Raw genomic sequence first — 16580 nt, 5'->3', positions numbered from 1 at the left:
GGAGCAAAGAAGGACGATTGGAGCAAATCAGGAATCAAAATAAACATCCCAGAGAGCAGCATGTCAGGTTACTTGGGTGTAGATTCTGCTACCTCTCTGGAAAAGTGAGGGAGTGGGGAAAATCAGGTAACCTGGGTCACGACAGAAGCAAGCCACTGCTATGGCAGCTTGGGTGATGCCCCTCACCCTCTTCCATACACCTCATGCTTTTTGGCTCAGGTAGAGGCACAGCATCAGCACAGGTCCAGGACCGGCCGAGCTGCATGCCCTCTGTACTGATGCCAGGCTAAAGGCTGTGCTCAAAAGCAGGACTACAGAGTGGGGACAGACACGTGGCTCGAACCCAGCCAGCACTGAGGCTGCACTGAGCCATCCTGCTAGGATCAGGCACTGGCAAAGCTTCTTATCTTGGGCTTGATGCCACTCACCTGCAGGTGACTACTGGCTTCAGCAGTAGCCCTGTGGCATTTGCACAGCAGTCCCAGATATAAGCTAATGGATGTGGTTGGACCTAGGCTAGATTTCCCTAAAGTTATCATAAGCATCTCTGCACCCATATGTAAGCTATTGTCAACTAAAAGGATTAAAATGTAGGTCAGGCATGCACTAGTTACCATGAATAAAAACCATTTGGAGCCAGAAGGGCTTTTAAAATCTGTGCAGAACTTTTCTTTCATCCTTCTCTCCTCACCATGGAAATCATTTTGCTCACTCATCAACCATTCAACTCTTCATTACTGGGGACAGAGCCTTTTCCTGCCTTTGGCCCAGCGTATCTCAGCACCCTCAGTTCTAGGGTAAGCTTTGAAAACCAGACAGTGATCATCACTACTGCTGTCATACCCTGAGACCAGACATCCTGTTTCAGTTTAACTGCTTCTAATAGCAGAGGGCTTCAAAGGACTCATAAGGTTATTTTTCTTACAGCTTGGGCCTCTTCACCCAGCTCAGCTGCAGCCAGAGAGCATCTGACAGACACCTGGAACAGTGAAAACTCAGTGAAGGGTAACCAGCTCATCTTTTTGATGCAAACCAGTGTTGGGGGACAAGGGAAAGGCAGCTCAGTGTAACAACAAGGAGAAAACAGTAGTGCAGAGAAGCAGAGGCAAAAGGCCAACTAAAGGCTTGGGCTTGGTATTGTCCAGCAAAATCTGTAGGTAGGAGGTAAGTTCAGGCCTCACTTGCACATATTTGTGTGTTGCTGAAACTGTTCGCTTGGATGGTAATTCTGGCATGTGAAACTTCCCTACTTCCTTGCACCAGCAAAGCTGTAGATACTTTTGGTTACCTCATTTCACCAGCTACACTTATGTGCATATATCAATGTTCTTGCATTGGAAATGAGTTTTTGATTTTTACCAAGGCATGATCTTTCTGGAAGGATGCTGAAATCTCTGGGGGATTGGGCAACTGTTTTGAGATTTTTTTTAAAAACCTAGCTTATAGGTATGATATGTTCTGCAAGGGGTAACATAAACTCCTCAAATCACATCACATTACCACACATTTTCTGTTAGCTTAAGACAGTTTTGTAGTGTCCTTTATTATAACCAAAGTTTCTGCTTTAGCAGAAGTTGATTTGATATCCTTCTAGCTCAGAGAATATGACCAAAATATTTTTATTTGGATGCTCTCCGTGCATGTCTGGATTTAACTTGCATCCTTTTGTTTCATGACTGATGGTTCAGAGCAGATTGTGCCATATTCCACTAGGCCTGAATTCTCATCTGAGGTTTCTGCAAGTCCACAAATGTCTCAAAAAGTATAATCCATTTCTTTGAGCATGAGTTATCTGAAACATGTGACCAGTGAAATCCATGATGCTTCAGCCCATGCTAGTGCCCAAAGTCTGTGCTTTACAGGTTCTTATAAGGATCCATTAAGCCCTTACCCAAGCACATTTCTATGAAGTTTTAAGACTGAATGTGACAGATTACTGTTTCGTGCATTTACTTGTTCTTTTTTATCCTCACTCATCAACTTTTCAGTTCAAAATTTTGGGTTGGTCCTTGGGAGCTCCTTGCATGGTTTTACACCTGAGGCTGAAAAATATTTGTCCCAAATCTCTGTACTGCGGACTTCACCCTTATAGAAAAGCTGTCATTTGGATCTCAGGAGTTGTCAAAGACAATCCTGAGCTTTGGGGTGACATTTGAGTTATTGAGTGTCTTGAAGATGAAATCCCATGACTTTGAATTTGACTTGTGCAGAGCACTGCAGAATGGGAGGATGGAGGGGCACTTAGGCTGCTGGCAAGGAGGTACTCATAGTCTTTTGTGTTACATCAACATTTCATATGGCTCACTGCTCCAGCAAAGCTGGCAGTGTCATTTACTTCTCTACCTTGAGGATCACCTATTTTTAAAGTACCTTTTCTTAACCTTTTGTTCATGTTGTAACACTGTCACAGAGGGCTGTCTATATTTTGGTATCTGCTGCAGTAGCCAATATAATCCTGTGTACTCCAGAGGAACTATCCTAATTCATGAAACACTGGATTTTTCCATTAGGTCATCTGGTTTCAATCTTGCTGAGTTGTCATTATTTATTTGTTCTCAAGAAGGTCATCCCTGCTTTGAAAAGAAGCATCAGTGAATCTTTGTTTTATGATAGAAGACTTTCAATATGATGCATATAATGTTTCAGTATGAGTACCTTGAATAATATCCAGTGGGCCTCAAAATGCAGAAATACAAAAAAAAAAAAAAAACCACAGAAAAAACAAAGTCACCCCAAGGTCACCTGTGATTCCTTTTTTTTCTCATCAGATGTGGGTAAAATTTATAATGAAGTAAATCTCAGATTCAAAAAAGATAAGAAGTATTTTTTAATAAGATACTTATTAATTTCTTCAATAAGTATTGAAGAAATCCTTGTCGATGTGCAGTTGCCTAAGCTGGGTTGCTCTTTCTTGTCTCTTTTGGTTTGCCTTGGAAGCATCAAACCCCCACTAGGCTTGATAGGGTCAATATTTTATGACACAACATGCTTTTCTTCCTGTCAGCAATGAATTGATTAAGAATATCAAGATCTAGTTAGTATGGTAGCAGAAAATCAGAGATCCAACCTGAGAGGTAGGAGATGTGGGCTTAAGCCCCAGTTTTGCTTAAAGAAAATCAGCCCTGGGCCCTGACATTGAAAACAGGGATCATGCTACTCCTCTCCAGCCTTGTGTATTAAGCTTGAAAACACTTCAGGGCAAGTACTGGGCACTGATGTGTCCTAAGGCTGGAACAGAAAGCACAGCTGTGGTAGAAATAGTCAGCATAAGCAGCCATTTCATTAAATATGTTAGAAGACCGATACATGCAGCATTAAGCTTGTATATGCATCCCAAACATGAAGGTGAAATTAAGTATGGATTACAGTGTTTTTTTCACCTCGGATGCAAAATCAAGCAGTCATGGAATGAAGGTGGAGATGCATCCATAAAATACAATTTCCAGCAACTTTGGCTAGACATATGGAGATAAAAAAGCTAATAGCAGAGGTGCAGGAAATAAAATGTAGCTAATTTAAAATATCTTTTTAATAACATAGCTGTCTTTCCTACTTTAACACAAAGGCATCTGAATGAGGAGATTGTGTTTCGCATAATAGTATCTTTTTTTGTCATAAAATGCTTTTTTTATCCTTCTCCACTTCTGGAATAAATGAGTGATGAGAAGACACATGACTGGCTTGGTGAAATCAGCCACTTAGCAACACTAGGACCAGATGCCCATGCAATAGAGTGCCAAAGCAGAGTGCTGGCATCCTCCACAGCCTGGACAAATGTCTAGGTCTAATGACTCCATGGCAGCCCTGTCTGCAGAAAGTTCAGGGGCCTTGATGACAGCAACTCAACAGAGAGTGGAACCCAGCAGCAAAGCCTCAGGTGGCAAATTTGGGTGGCTACTGTATATGACAGCACCATTATTCTGGCAAAAAGCACAGTTTTTGTGTGCTTGGCCCATCTCAATAATAGTGAAAATCAGCCCACAAAAGAAAAAAAATCTGAAAGTAGCAGTACACCTACAGTCATAGTGGTGACAGCAAAGAAGTTATAATGTGTTCCATTAGTTTGTATTTCATCTTTGTGGGGATTTCAGTGTTTACTCCATAGCAGAAAGCTGCTTCATGTAGCATCTCAACAGCTTAATGTGACTGCACTGCAAAACACTTATTTAGACAAAAACCCAAACTTCCAGCCCTCCTTTCTGGGGAGAAAAGATTGAAGCTGTGAATAAATTAAACCCATATTTTCCAAGCAGAAGGAAAATACTAAAGCTCAAAAGATATTTTGTTTCTAAATTCATGGCTTTTAAGCAAAGTAATTGATTTTTGGTGGCTGAGAAATCTTTTTGAACATTTGATAACAAAACTTGTATTCAAAGCTACATTTGCTATTAAGGAAAATTATCATATTGCTAAGAGTAACTCTTAGCAGCCAATCAAGCAAATCCTCTGCATGGATGCTCTGTTTATCTCCTTAACATTCACACACCCGTGTATTCTACAGTGACTGAAGTCACTATAGAGTAAGCTCTTAATAAACAACCTGAAGCTCTGAATAAACAACCATTTGATAACAAATCTTTGTCACTGATTCCCTGGGTTGATTTGAATCATAATCCACCTGGAAAAATACAACCCATGTGGTTGCAGAGATTTTACCTCAGAGTAGTTTTTCAACACATGTCTAAGGAGTCAAAGAAGCACTGTGACCTTTCATCTTCCATTCCTACTAGGTGAGAGGAGGAAAGTTGAGCTTCTCAATTCAAGTAGTTGGCTGGCAGTGAGCAAATCTGGGACGAATTTCCATAATCTGCTTCAAATTTTCCTGCCTGTTGGTGAGCAAATCCCTGCAGAAAATTCTTCCCTACATCTTAACAACTTGATCAGTACTTCTGGTTTCTTCAACTCCATGAGAAGATGTAGCTGAGTAGCTAAATTGTACTCAGGAGCACCACAGGGGCTAAGGACAACAAGGACCAGGCTTCAGCAGGCAGGGATAAGAACTGGAAAAGAAATGAAAGCAGCAGTTCTATCCAGAGCTGTCTAATGTATTGAAAAGATGCTGCATCCTGAATGTCAGGCCTCGGACATGAGGGGAAGGCTGTTAAGATGCACCCTGTTGGAAGCTCTCTTTCCAACAAACACTTGTCTGTCACTTATAAACTGTGAGGAGAAACCTAAATTGCAGCTGAGCAGATTTACAATGGCTGATTATAATACAGAGCAAAGTATTTCTAGCAACAAAGGCCCTAAGCGCATTAATTCATTGAGCTCATTCCATTGTGTGTAATTCTTGCTTACACTTGCTGTCATGCAATAGATTTAAAATTTACAATCTTATTGATGTGAGAAGATGTTTTTATATATGCTACTTTGTTAGCCATTTTGCTTCCTAATAATTAATCAACTCTCCAAAGAAGTATCATGTTGGGGAGTGTGGATTTATTTGTGTTATTAAGCTATTCTATCAGAGTGTTTCTGTGTGGTAGCAGCTCTGTTACAATATGGCCCACTTGTTTTATGACAAGTTACAATTTTCTTGTAATGTTAGCTGCAATTCATCTCAATAATTATGCTAAATTAAGTGCTCATGCACATATAGAAATAAACATTAAAAAACATTAAAATGAAGTGAGAAACATAATTTAATCTCTCTCAAACTAAATACCGTGGGGATTGCTTAGCAGTCCTTAACTCACCCACCTAAACCTGGCTGAAGAGTCCTAGGGCTTTCAGCTTTCTGGGATGGGGAAGACACACACTGTGGGTCTGAAAAGGACTTTGTGGATGACTGATTTCTGCCACCTTCTAGCAAACCTGCAGCCCTTCTCTCTTTCAGTGGGTTTGAGCTCTGCCCTTATCCAGGCCTGGCAGCCCCACAGCCCCCCCAGAAGCTGCCCCGGAGCCTCAGTGATCACACAGCTGAATGTCTTCTTGACCTTTAAATCCAGAAGCCAGGAGATGTTATGGTCATGCTTCTGCCTAGGGAGGATGCCTCTCCATTTCTGGTGAGGTGGGTCTGGGGAGGGCCTTGTGCTGCTGTCCATGATGTGCTATAATTCCTGTCCTGCTCAGCCAAGCTGAGGGCTTGTGAAAACTAGTCCAAAAAGCAGTGGTTGTGCTAGGGACTGGCCTCAGCTTCTTGGTAGACTCCACATTCTCAGCCACAAGTCCATCCTCAGCTACTGTTTCCACTCAGCAGTAAAAGCCTCTGAGGAAGACTGCTGGTACTATATGGTCAGGAGCAGATATTAAGAACACAGAGACTGTGTTCTGCCCCACACGCAGCCTTTGGTCCCTTTGGTACAGAAAATTGATTACAGAGGGGAGACAATGATCTGCTTGCTTTTAGCCAGCAGAGTTTTGGACAGAATCTTGTTCCCTTCTCTTGGGGACACAGTTGTACATAGTGAAAGCTATTTGATGGGGAAAAGGGTGGTGAGGAACCTTGGAAGGAAGCAGGAAGGAGAAAATGTTGTCCTATTGTTTTGAAGAGTTGCTTAGCCTTCCAAATAGGAACTAATAAAAAAGCCTGAGGGTAGTTATTGAATACACTGTCAAATCATTTGTAAATGGAGTGTATGCTTCTATCTGTTTTTATATCTGTTTATCTGTATCTTTTTCATCACTGTTTATAAGACTTGTATTAAAAAAACTTTCAGAGAGGATTATGTGCAGTCTGGCACACCTAAACATACACTGAGGCTTAGTTCCTCAAACGATGAAGAGTCTTTGAAAAGGCTCCATCTTCCCCTCCAGAGAGGGAGGTGATAAGCAAAATGTACAGGAGACTCTCATCTTCAGCAGGTATGCTGTGAACCTTTCTAATGAGCAGCAGGTTTTTCTTCTCTCCTTTGAACATAGAAGAGGTTTCCCTAGAAACCATTTTCTGGTAAATAAAGTCACTGATCATAGGTAGATTTGCCTAGTACTGCTGAAAATGCTTTAATGGCCTCAAAACATAATGACAGGTTATGTGCCTCTGCCTGGCACCAAAAAGAAAACAGTGACATAAAGGAAACAGTGGCATAAAGGAAATAAGGTAAAGACCACCATAAAAGCAAAATACTTGGAGATAGAGATTTTCCAAGATCTCTTGCTTCATGCAGGTTTCCATTGTCAGATTCACCCAGATGGACAGTGCTACATCTGTCCCCAGCGTTAGTTAAAGTCACAAAGCCACATGTGGTGACTACATGGTCACCAGTTACAGCAAAGCTGCATTGTCCCATAGATATGACTGGGACTACACTATTGTCCCAAGAGCTGCAGAAGAGAGTGGAGCAGCGCTCCACAGTGCTCTTTTTCCATGATACAACACTTTCTTCAGCTGTAGTTCCAAGCTGACACATCATTATTATCATCCTGAGTAAAGTAGGGACTTCAGGATTAAAAAAAAAATATTTTATAGTCACTCACTTTTCCAGAAAAAAAATCTAGCCAAATGTCTCTTTGAAATATGTCTTCCTCATTGCCCCACCACTCTGAAAGTTGTATTGGCTTACTCTATTTGCTTGCCTGGAAGCCAAATCACCTGCTTGAATACAAAGTAGCCTATGATGCACCATGGATTATATAAACACGGTTGTATGAACAAGTACTTCGGGTTTTTGGGGGTTGTTTGGGGTTTTTTTGTACTGGAAGAGCCATTGCTGTAGCTATAAAAGGCCAATCCTCTTTTTCTTTTTAAGAAATCATATAAATTTGATATATTTTGTCATCTAAAAATAGAAACACCATCAAAGCTAAAGCCCTGGATTACTTCAGGACCATAAATGGACATGATGTTTGAGATTGTTTCAGCTTGTGAATCTAAATCTGGGCTGTTTTACCTGGTTTATTCATTGTCACCTACCAGGAAGAGATCAGCAGGTGTGTTCAACATTTGTGAATTCTTTTTCACTGCTTGATTTTTTTTGTAAAACCAGCCTGGCCAACAGGGAGAGCATGGGTCTCTAAACCACATATCACTGCTTGGGATGTCCCTTAGGAGTGCAGGTTCACTTGTAGATGCTACTGGTGCAACTGGTTTTGCTCCTGACAAATGGCAACTGTTTTGTTCTTGCAGTTTGTGCACTCATATGAAGATGCTGTGAGACCCTCCCTGGCTGAGAATGTTTTTCCTTTTCACATTTCTGTGGTAATCAATGTACTTATTTTTTGATCCTGACTTGTTTTTGGTTCAGCATATACAACACAGATTTCACTTGAAGAAGTTTCTTGTGTCTAACTTCCATGTACTGCATAGGTGAAAAGAACTTCTCAAGGATGTGTTGCTATACAAATAATGACATATGTTGTTATAAGCACCTTATTGTCTTTGAGCAAGTCATCAAGTATTTTCAGGCCCTGAATTTTATTTTCAAGATTGACCCTATTTACTATCAGTTCTTCACATTCAAGAATTCCTAACCAAGTTCTCAGATCACTCATTTTTGTATGTTGAATTTGATTACTTTGTTTGTCAAATGGAATTTGACTTAGAATTGAAGATATTTTTGTCTTGTAGGTGTTCAGTAGAAAGAAGCTCTGAAATGTTTTGAATCTGTGCTTAGATTTGTAATTAGCTAGATTATTTGCTTTTAAAAATAATTAAATATATTGTAAGAGGCTGAATTAAATAATCTATTATCTTCTGAAATATTTCTTTAGTGATAACACTGTCCTGAAATACTCCGTGCTTCTTAAATGCAGCTGGGTATTGGAAAGTACATCTGTACTCAGAAATCTATAATTCCTCGAGCAGTTTGGAATGTGTTTCAAATGCAAATTAAAATAAACAAAACCACTAGGTCATGAGCCTTTGCCAATAAGTCAGTTGTGGATTATTCTGATTTTTGGAGGCCATGTGCAATCTCTCTTTCTCTGAACAATAGATGACATATCAATCTGCCCACCAGTAGCTAAACCACCATATATTGTTATGCTTCACCAATCAGAATAGAGTATAATGATTATTTCCAACATATTTGGAAATGGTGAATGCTCAGTGCACGAGATATTGAAGTTTACTATTTTTGTTGCAATTTTCTCATTTCTTCAGGCTTTGCTCAATTATTTTCATCCTCAGTGTCTGTTGATGCCAAAAACGGGTGTCCAAATGCTTTTTCAAATACTGTAATTAACCCTACATTCACATCAAATACAGTTGGTGTGCACCATCTGTTACAACATATACAGTGTTTGATGTAACAATATTCAATTTCAAATTTTCATTTGCACTGTTGCTTCACAGGTATCCTTGTCTTTTGCTGTCCTCAGAACTTTTAGCAACTTTACTAATTCTTCTCTCAATTCAGTGCAATTTTTAGGTGTTTTCATCCAGTCAAATGGAAGACAACGCAATTTTCAGTTATTTAATTCATCAGTCACGTCTAATTCTTCATATTGCTGTTGCATAACATACATTGGACACATTGCCTAATTTTATTTTTGTAATCAAGCTCTCCAGGTCAGGACTCTGCACAAAACACATTCTTTCATGCAATTGCTGTCAGATTTGTTTTTTTCTGTAGAAAGCTATGCAGTGTGCCAGATGACAGCATCCTGAAACAATATTGGTGCTACTGCAGATCTTCACCATTGAGGTAGTGAAATAGTAGGTGTATAACTACATATAGATAGATAGACTGACCGATAGGATAGATAAAATATGTCTATATATGATAGATAGGTAACAATAACCAAAAAAGTAGGTAAACTAAATAAGCAGGTAAACTAAATTTATTTTATGTAATAGTTTAGTTAATCTATTTTTTCTTCCACTTTGACATCTGACATAAAAACAATCAAAATTTACACTGAATTTCTTACTAAAAAAAATTCACATTATCCTCCTAATTTCAAATATTTTAGCAACACTTGCATAATATGCATTTTTAATGTAGATCTAAAAATTCCTCAGAGAAAAGACAAGTATTGTTATTTCCACAGGCAGTGGCCCATGAGACTGCGCTAACTGGACCCTTAGAAGGCTGGTGGCAGAGCTATGTACAGAAGGAAAGTTTCCCAACCATACTTACTGGGACACTTAGCCCTCCACATAGCTTGCAGCTCATCCCTTAGGATCTGCAGCAGGAATAAAAGATCTGTCATTATGGTCTTCGTTAAAAGGCCCTGCTTTAAATCTGAGGCAGCTTCACAGGTGTAAAAGCTAGCTTGAATTTATGCTCCTGTGAGTGCAGATAGAACCAGAATCTTGCTGATTCCTGCAGGGCCCAAGCAGGAGATGAAGACACTGGTATCAAAATCAGTATTGACGCTACACAGGGCAGCTACATTAGAGCTGAACAAAGGCTTTTTTCTCTGATATTTGGTGACTCTAAACGACCTTAGGGAGGAGGAGGGTGGAGGGAGATTTTCTTTCAACAGACTCTTAAAGGTGAGAATTTAGACAGCTACAGAAGAAGGCCTTGTTAAATCAGCATAGCTCTGACTAATGAGCGAGAGTTAAGTTTAATGACTGCTTGCCTCCTTGCAAGGCTTGCCTTCCTGCTAGGCTTACTCACAACAGCAATCCGCCAAGAAGAGTGCTGCCTCAGGGACCATAACAATGAAACCATGGGACTCCTACGAACAATTTACTCTGTGGGAAAATCCCGTCTTGGAACTACTATTCTTTCCTGGAGCCTCATTTGACTTTTCATTACCACAGCAGGGGCAACTTTTTTCCTCTCAATTCCTTCACTGAAACTCGCCTGTGAAAATGGAGAGACTGGCTACAGAGGAGGCCACAGATGCTATCACTCTCCAGCACAGAAAGGGTGGCCATGTGGACTGAACTTACTTTCTGCCACTACATTTTCACCACAGTGAATATATAAGGAGATTCCTGGAGACACTGTAGAGAGAAGAAAGGGAAACTGATTCAGCTGAACAAATGCAGGATTGCGACGGTGAAAATAGATCACCTTTGCTTGGATCAAGTTTTTTACTTTCCTCTCACTAAAAAAAAAAAACAAAAATTCACCTGGCTGTAAACATTCCTTTCAGTTCTTCATGGAATACTTTGAAGGCTCCTGAAAGAAAAGAATGACTGGATTCTCAAAAGAGGAGGAAACAAGGAATCCTGTTTTCTCAGAAGCTCAAGCACTGATGCACTAACCCCAGAACAAAGAAAACTTGAGTTTAAATCCCTTCTTGTCTCTTTAGGATTTTACCCTTCCTTTCTCATCTTTATACCTTAAGCACTATGCTGGAAGTATGCAAACTTCATAACATTTTGTACCACTTTGAAAGTGCACATTTATATTTTTAATAAAAAAAAACCTACTTCTGTGAGTAAAACAATGACAAATGTTAATTTGGCTTCCAGCCCCATTACCTGTGGCCTAAGGCTGCAGTCTTAGGGAGATCAGAGGTTTTGTGGCTTTAGGTTTTTTTCCCTGGAGGTTGTGGCTGTTTCATGTTATTACCAGGAAAATGAAGGCAAGTGTTAGTGTGACCTACTAAAGAGGTATAATCAGTCTTTCTTGTCACCTACCTGCTGGAGTACAGGCACTGAAATACAGATATCCCATCATCCCAGAAAGGACACTGGGGCAGAGTACAACACATCTGTGTAGAGTGTGGCAGTCCCACTCACGGGGCTCTGTAGCTGTAATCCATTAGCAAAGACAAGCTAGAGAAATGAGTGAGCAGCTTTGACCTTTACACCGGTGAGGTCGAAGGAAGAACACCAATAATGAGTGTTTTATCAGACTTGGAGAACTTCCTTCAGGTATCCAGTGTCTTAGACAGGACATTCCAGTGTCCCAGACAAATTTGGTGTTTCTTTCTGGTTTGGTTCCAGCAATATTGATGGACAGCCACACTCTGCTAGACAATCCTTCTTCATCTCCCAGATTTTTCTTATTCTTTATTTAGTTTTCTGAACTAAAAAGAGACAGAATTAATGGCCACTACAGCCACACTGACTACCTTGGTCCCCTGTACACTACCGTGTGGGCATCTGGGCTCCAAGGGCAGGGTGGCTCAGCTGCCTCCCAACACCTTGATCATAAGCAGTTTGTGCCATGCAGGGTCTCTGGTGGATGGCTTACTCACCAAATTGCACAATTATTAAGGACTTTTCTATGCTATCACAGAATCATAGAATGGTTTGGCTTGGGAAGGATTTTAAAGACCATGTAGTTCTAACTCCCCTGCCATCGCAGGGACACCTTCCACTAGACCAGGTTGCTCAGAGCCCCATCCAACCTGGCCTTGAACACTTCCAGGAATGGGGCATCCACAACTTCTCTCAGCAACTTTATGGAGTTGTGGAGTGAATAGCTTTGGCAATGCTGATATTTATCCAGTCTCTGGTGGACTCCTTGAGTTACCCACAGTAGGATATATTCATATAGCTATAGGATTAGGCTGGATATAGAAAAACATGTCTGTAGTTATTTCATATTATATAGTACTTTCAATGGTTAAGAGACTTATTCAAATACCTGATTTTTTTTCTAAATTATAAGGGTACAGAATATGGAATAGATGCAAAATACTCTAATGCTTTTAGCTGAAGACAGAAGTAGCTTATGAAAAAAACAAAATGTGGCAGGAAGCACTGACAGCCTTGCAATTTGAACATTGTGCAGGAGTGCCAGCAGCAACAGCAGCATAATTGCTTTTTCTAGTTTTTGTTGGTCCCCATGCTGGCTCACAGTGTTAATCTCTGTATGACTCTTTTTTCTGAAACCAAGTAAATAAAAGAAAAACAAGGCTCTGGATGTACACACTGGTTTTACTCATTTCTTTGTCTAAATGCAAGAGGAGGATGGGTTATGGAGTGATATGTAATATACTGAAAGTTGATCTTAAACTATTCTGCTTCTATTTGCTGGTAGGGAAAAAGAATGTTATTTATAGTTCCTTGGTTAGGAAAGTAAAAAGGAGTTAAACAGAAATATTTTGAATTCAGACCATTAGACTTGAAAAATGTGGATGGTGCACTGACTTATTTTGAATTAAATTCAGATTTATTTCTTAATGAAGTTTGAAACAAAAATATCTAAATAATTTTCCTTGGGTTTTTCGGGGGTTTTTGAGGGGTCAGGGTTTTTTTGGAGGCGGAAGCTTGCAGATAGCTTTGTTTGATTCCTACATGAATTTTGTTAACTACAAAAAATGTTGGAGGAAACCAGACAGATCTCTCATTAGGATTTTGAAAATGGTCTGTACATCCTGCAATGTTTCTTTTGCTTAGTCCACTGCTTTTTTAAAAAAAACGTTTTTTTAAAAGGAACTCTGCCACCAAATATATTCTCAATTCGATGAGTAAATAAATCAGCTATAAACACATTTCTTAAATATGAGTCATTATACGCAGACAGCTGTCAGTGCGGGTTTGTTGCCATCAATTAGGATGCAGAGACTGCACCTCACCATCTGAATGCCTGAAACTCACAAACTCAACACGAGCCAGTGTCTATTAAATATTTTACAACTTTCACAATTTTAACATTTGGGTTAAACAAGTGTTCAGTTAGACTTTATAGAGTTCATCTTGCAGTACTTTCAAATGCCTGTCTCAACGACAGACTTTCAACATCATCATAATTTTTTCATTTAACTTGGAAAGCTGAACTTTTCCTTTCTCAATGCTGTGCTGGCGAGATGCCACTCCACTGCCAATTGAAGACACAACCAGTCGCAAATATATGTGAAAGGTTATACAGAACTTCTTAAAGCAGCGAGCTGAAACTCTCTAGGCAGACCATTATTACCCCCATCACTCGTTCTCCAAATCCCAATGAACACATAAGAACAAAAGACTCTCCTTTTTCATTAATATTCCTGTTTTGCCCTCCACAGCAACTACTGGAGAAGAGTTCCCTGTTCCAGGTGAAACTGTGCCACTACCTTTTATTTGTTTCAAAAGTGCTGTCTCACATTGCTCCTGTGTGGTGAGAAATGCAGTGTAACTGCATTGTTTATGATCATATGGGTCTCTTGTTTTCCACCCTGGTGTCTCTTTTCCCAGGTGGAAATCCTGGCCTCAAGTCTGGGATTTCTGCTGCCCCTCTCTACACCTTCTGTTACCCTGTCTGTGATGGACCAATTACGTGGGTAAACGGTGTCCAAGGTATGACCACAGTTGCAGTTTACGGAGGAGCAAGATGATGGTTTCTGTCTTGCTCGTAGCTCCTTTCCCAGTAATTGCCAGCTTTGGCTTTTCCCAGTAATTGCCAGCTTTGGATTTACCTTCTGAGTGCTCAGCTGCTGAAAGACATTTCACATGAGGTCACTTGTCTAAAGGCTGCAGCGCTTTCCCATTGAAAAACAGATTGATGGATTCCTAGAAAACAGAGAAATTCAGAGCATGTAGGCCTAGTGAATTTGAACTGACTAGAACAGGGAAATCCTGTAAGTCTTCAAACAAGGGATATACAATACCCACTGAAAAATTTTTACTCAAAATTTATAATGTTTTTACCAAGTGCAGGTGAAATTAACCTCCTCAGATATAAAGGTTTTCATGCTGGGGTAACAGGTTCTAGCAGGAGAACAGTTCAGTGTGATCTCCTCCCATGTAGGTGCAACATGGCAAATCCTGCAGACCACGTACCTACTGCTTTGGTGTTGGTGGACTAGGATAGTTTCTGTCCCAGTTTTGTAAGGAATCCTTCATTTCTGAGAAACCAGAGGATATGCTTAATGAAGTAGAGGACGCAAGCTGACAGGAATGTTGGAAATGGGTGGAGAGGAACCAGAGGATCACAGGCAGAGTTGGCAGGCGAGGCTGCTGGCCACTGGCCAGGGGGAAATAGAGTGGAGCTGAGTGTTGGCTATGGCCAGCTGGTGAGAACAGAAAGGGAGCACAAGGAAGTACTAAAATCACAAGCTCAAGCAGGACAAAATTTGATGTAGAAACACAAGTTACTCTTGAAGCAATAAACCTTAAAAAAATAACCAACCCTGCCAGAGCCATACGTTGTGGTAAGATGGTAAGACATGAATCCCTTGGCCTCCAAGGCTTGTAAGCAAATGCAGAGAAATGAAAGCTTCTCCAGGAACAAAAACGAGACATGAAACAGGAGAGAAAAAACAAAATGGTTTTTTCAGACTCTGGGTCTGCATTTTCCCTGTTTTGCATTTTTTCATCAATTAGAAAAGGTGAATTTCAAGTTCTGCTGAACCAATAGCAATGTGTATTGGTATAAAAAGCCATGTATTAAAGAAATTATTGCTTTTTTCTTTTCAGTGAAAAGTTCCAGTCCCTCCCCCCAACATGTTTTTTCTCTGCAGCCTGCTACCAAAATCACTAAAAATGACATAATTAAGTATTTCAGCTTTTCCAGTATTTTTGTACATTGTGAAGCTCTGCTGAAGCAGTAGAAGCCTTGCCTAGCTAAGGATGAGGATATTTTGATATCCATTTATACTTACATAGTTCTTCTTAGGAAATTATGTTCTCCTAGCTAATGGAAATCCATTATTTAACTTTATAAAAACTCACCTCTTGTTGATTCTTGTTATTTGACTGAAGGAATCCACATGCTCTAATCTTACTTTTTTACCAGTTTGAAGAGAGGGGGTGGCAGGGTGTGTGTGTGCATATGTGTGTGTGTGTGTGTATATATGCATGAAACAAAATGGATTATGAATTTGAAAATTGCCAATTATGTTGCATCACACAGCTCAGAGCACCGGCACAATGATGAAACCCCAATCCAGATTTTTCAGCTTAAATGGCTTTACATTCAAGCAAGCAAATTAACCATAAAATAAAGGGGGGTTTTTACAAAATATCCCAAGAAAGAATAAACTGCAGATAATAAGCACCAATCTGGTGTTGAATGCTGCCCAAGATACCAATTGTTTTAAGTCACGACAAAGACAGCTGAATGCTCATCTTGTGGGTATAGAGCATGGATGATTGCTTGCCATGAGTATCTTCTCTCACAAATAACAGTTTTTTCGCTCTTAATTTTCTGCTAAATTGGAAGCTAACTGCTTCCCACATTGTCGTCGGAGCACCTGCAGCTGTGCTGGATTTCTGCGCACCATTTCTTTTAGGTAAAACAGCACTCCACTTCCTTGAGCTCATCATTATGTTTATGTCTTCCTTTCATTGCACTGCCGCACTAATGATTCAGGCAGGCTGGTCAGTCATTAAGTGACAAGCAAATGATACCATATGCAACGTGTGACTAATCGGTCTGAACAAATGAAATCACAGACTTGCTTTTCCCATCATTCATTTCACAAACAGTAGCAATGTGGTGCACAGCAGGTAGTTCAGTTAAAACCAGCCTTGTAAAACAAATTTCCCGCAGCAGTTTAAGTGCGCTGTGACGGATTCGACGCTTTAGCAACCAGACGATGCCCAGGGGAACGAAGGATGGTTTGGGTGAAGGGAAGTAGAGAGGAGGAGAAATGCTCGGTACATACATTACAGTAATTAAAGGTTTAGTTACCTTATTGGTTTGGGTATTTTGTTTGTATGGATCACAGAAATGACTACTGGATTACCAACGCCAAAATATACATAACATACCCAATGCCTATTGAGACAGAATACACAGCTCTTTAACTAAAAGTTCCCCAAAGATGCATATTTTATGCAGATCTAAGCAAAATTATCTCTGATAGCT

At 40.1% G+C, this 16580-nt stretch overlaps 1 protein-coding gene across 1 annotated transcript in view; it reads left to right on the top strand.

Annotated features, from left to right (window-relative positions):
* LOC135409124 (targeting protein for Xklp2-A-like) overlaps positions 1-16580 on the top strand; it is a 38798-nt gene that overhangs the window by 17270 nt on the left and 4948 nt on the right. Inside the window, 1 exon segment of the mRNA XM_064644286.1 lies at positions 13967-14068. Within this exon segment, the coding sequence (XP_064500356.1) occupies positions 13967-14068 (102 nt within the window).

This window comes from Pseudopipra pipra, chromosome 1 (genome assembly GCF_036250125.1).
Source record: "Pseudopipra pipra isolate bDixPip1 chromosome 1, bDixPip1.hap1, whole genome shotgun sequence".
In the NCBI taxonomy this organism is placed as follows: domain Eukaryota; kingdom Metazoa; phylum Chordata; class Aves; order Passeriformes; family Pipridae; genus Pseudopipra; species Pseudopipra pipra.
The sequence above is the reverse complement of the archived record's forward strand: the minus strand, read 5'-3'. Positions and strand labels throughout refer to the sequence as shown.